General features: G+C 35.5%; 1 protein-coding gene across 1 annotated transcript; it reads left to right on the forward strand.

Moving 5' to 3' along the window:
• Window positions 1-417: 417 nt before the first annotated feature.
• On the forward strand, window positions 418-2,918 carry LOC134263484 (uncharacterized). The gene is made up of 2 exons (XM_062745838.1): window positions 418-443; window positions 781-2,918. The coding sequence occupies exons 1-2, from the start codon at window positions 418-420 to the stop codon at window positions 2,804-2,806; spliced, it is 2,052 nt and encodes a 683-aa protein (XP_062601822.1). The 3' UTR covers window positions 2,807-2,918.
• The last annotated feature ends 389 nt before the right edge of the window (window positions 2,919-3,307 follow it).

The following is a 3,307-nucleotide window of genomic DNA, read 5'->3' on the forward strand; positions in this document are numbered from 1 at the left end:
TTAAGAAACGTTTCCTTAAGTGAAGAAGAAAATAAATATTTTTTTCTTGATCATATTGGAATAAATAATAATTTATATGTACTTCACCGACACGAAAATAAATGATCTGACTCGAAAATCCCCCGCTTTAAAATTAAACAGTAGTAGTCATCCCCTAAAGAAATGGGGAAAAGGTAGATTACTTTCCTAACGTAAAAATATATTTTTAGAGGGGATTTCCTTGGAAATGCATGACTCTTCCTACCAAACTTAATATGTTTCATGTTTCCAAGAGGGGTCTAATACTTTTTGAGTTACAAAAATTAATTTTCATATTAAATTCTATTCCATGATTTTACAGATCTCAGAGAACACAAAATGAAAGAAGATCTCTTTTCTATTTATAGCACAGGTAATTTCCATATCTTACCTGTAAAAATGGATTCCTTAAGAACTTCATCAATGTGAGTAATAATTAATTTTTGTGTATTCATTTAATATCTGAATCACTTTAACTTTATATATATACAAGTAGCACATCTTTCCTATTTTCTTCTATTTCGTTCTTTGTAATTATAATGCTATATTGAAAACAATTGATCATGATGGTACAGTAAAAACAAAATTAGAAGATTCAATTTTCATTGAAAAGAAAAAGCAATTTTATAAGGCTGGGAGGGAAATCTAAATTAAGCAATAAGAAATTTAATCTTATGAAAATTATGTAAGCATTGAATGATTAACTAAATAGCATATATCATTTTTACGAGTTATTTTAAATTCTCCTTTTATCCTCATTAGAAAGACGGCCCTACAACATATGTCTGAGGCAGTGTTCATAGGACTGTGTGTTAAACTTGGGACCTCACAACAGGTGGCCATGAGAAGAGATGTGGTTGACATCAGGGATATGGTGGGTAATCAAATGAAAACAAGTGATGAGGAAAGTAGGATGTGGAGTGGAAGTTACAAAGAAGGATTCAGATTGAAAGGATCAGATATAGACGTGATGTCTTGGGCAAATAATCACCGTGTGATCTGGGAATTATCTCAGTCTCAGTATTACAACACACACAGACAAACACTGATCCTCTGTGACTGTTCTGATAGTCCACCAGGATTCACTATGTTATATTTACTGTCACCAAGCATGTATCAAGTAATCCAGGGAGCTTGTGTTAGAATGAATAACAGGCTATATATCTCCAGTTCAGAATCAAGAAAGATTCAGTGTTCTGCAATTTTACCAGACTCAATTCCTCATGGACCATGTGCCACTGGAGTTCTTCCAGGAAGGACAGAGTATGATTTTGCCCATTGTTTTGCTAGTGACTTTTGGCCTCCATCTGCCTCCTCATGGATAGACAGATGTCACTCATGGCCCCAGCTTTATATTGTTGATGATATAGTAAAAAAAGGATGTCATTTTGTAGCAATTGGACATAAGCTTGGACGTCTCGAAGACCATGAATGGAGAATTTCTTTCTCTTTTGCAGAACATAAACTTGTGTGTGCTATGAATCACTGTCAATTCTTAACTTATGGCCTTCTTAAATTGTTCTTAACGGAAATATTTAACATTGGACTAAGTGCTGGTGATAAATTACTGTGTTCCTATCACATGAAGACAGCAATTTTCTGGGTGATTCAACAGAATACATTACAACACTGGTGTCCACAAACTCTCCTGGAATGTTTCTGGGTTTGTTTTAAACAAGTCCTTAAGTGGGTGTATGAGGGGGTCTGTCCTAACTTTTTCATTCCCCAAAATAACATGTTTCTGAATAAAGTCCATGGTGAAGCACAACATCAGCTATCTATAAGACTGTATGGGTTGTATGAGAAAGGTTTAACATTCCTTCTACACAGTCCCTCCATTAGGTCTTATATTATAAATGTCCTTCACAACCCCCACCTCTCCATCTGTACAAATGAACATACTCTGATTTCTGAAACCAAGTTTGATTTTGAGCTGTTTCAAGAGATATACTTATGTGACACACTTGACACATCAAGCATACAAACCTGTATGAGATGTCTATATACAATAGAACAGATGATAGACTCACCCCTCCTAACACAGTATCAAGTCATAATGTTACAGAAACTTACAGCTAATGTCCTTCAGAGCACTGCTTTTATATTATACATGGAAACTTACACATATAAAAACAAACTGAGGTATAGAGCTGACAAAATCTCCTGTCACATGCTGAAATTAACAGCAAAGTTCGGTTGTTTTACTGACATGATGTACATGGCCATGTATTATTACAAGACACGTAGATACATGCAAGCTTTATCTATTATAGAGATGATCGAGCTCAAGTTAGCACAACCATATGTAATGTATAGGTCTTACTCTTATGTATATACAGAGATGTGTAGTGAGGCTGTAGGTGGACAGTCCTGGTCAACAAAGATGAGACAGGCTGTAGCATGGAATATCAAACTTATCAATAGAATCCATTACATCAGTGAATTGATACCAGAACAACAGTCTGCTCAACAGAACAACTGGCCAGCATTATATGTCCCACCATTTGTAACGTTATACATGCTTGAGATATTTTGCTACAGACATATAGACACAACGAGAGCACAAACAGTTCTAAATGATCTACAGACCCTAGTTCACTATGATCAGGGACAGTTTATGGATTCAGGTGACAGAGACATATCGTGGCAGATTCTGGGGATCTGTCAACAGGTGACAGGGAACCTCCAGGCTGCTTTATACTCATACCAACAATCTCTCAGACAAGAACCGTACAACAGAATTCAAACAGCTACAGAAATGAGAGGAAAAGAAGCTAGTTTGTCATAGATCACCAAATTAGTGAAAGATAATCTACATTTTAGAAGCCCATGTGATAGAATTTATAATTTGTATACTTCTTCTCATTCTACCCAATTTTCTGAATGGTCATTTAATTTATTTAAAACCTCCAGGCTGCTCTTTCCTCAAATATTCACCCTACCAGATACCATATTACAAAATACAATCTACCACAATTATCAGAATTATAACATTATCTATAGACTCTTGAATGTCTTTTAATTATATTTCCATTTCTAATGTTTTTTCTCTGCGATAACTCATTGAAAGTTAGCGGAGGGGATTTCTTGATAATTCTACTGGAATGTAAATTAGGCAGGTCAATAGGTCAGGAGCTAAGGAGACCTAATATGCCAGCAAATTTCGTGCATATCTGTCTCTGTATTTGACGCTAAGGAGGCCAAATATGTATGTAAATCTTGTGTGGCTGCTTTTGTGTTTGACGTCAGTGACAATGACAATTGAAATTGGCATGGGAGTCCTTGTGAA

This window comes from Saccostrea cucullata, unplaced genomic scaffold (genome assembly GCF_032062105.1).
Source record: "Saccostrea cucullata isolate Sc308-1 unplaced genomic scaffold, CSIRO_AGI_Scuc_v1 ctg15541, whole genome shotgun sequence".
Lineage (NCBI taxonomy): Eukaryota > Metazoa > Mollusca > Bivalvia > Ostreida > Ostreidae > Saccostrea > Saccostrea cuccullata.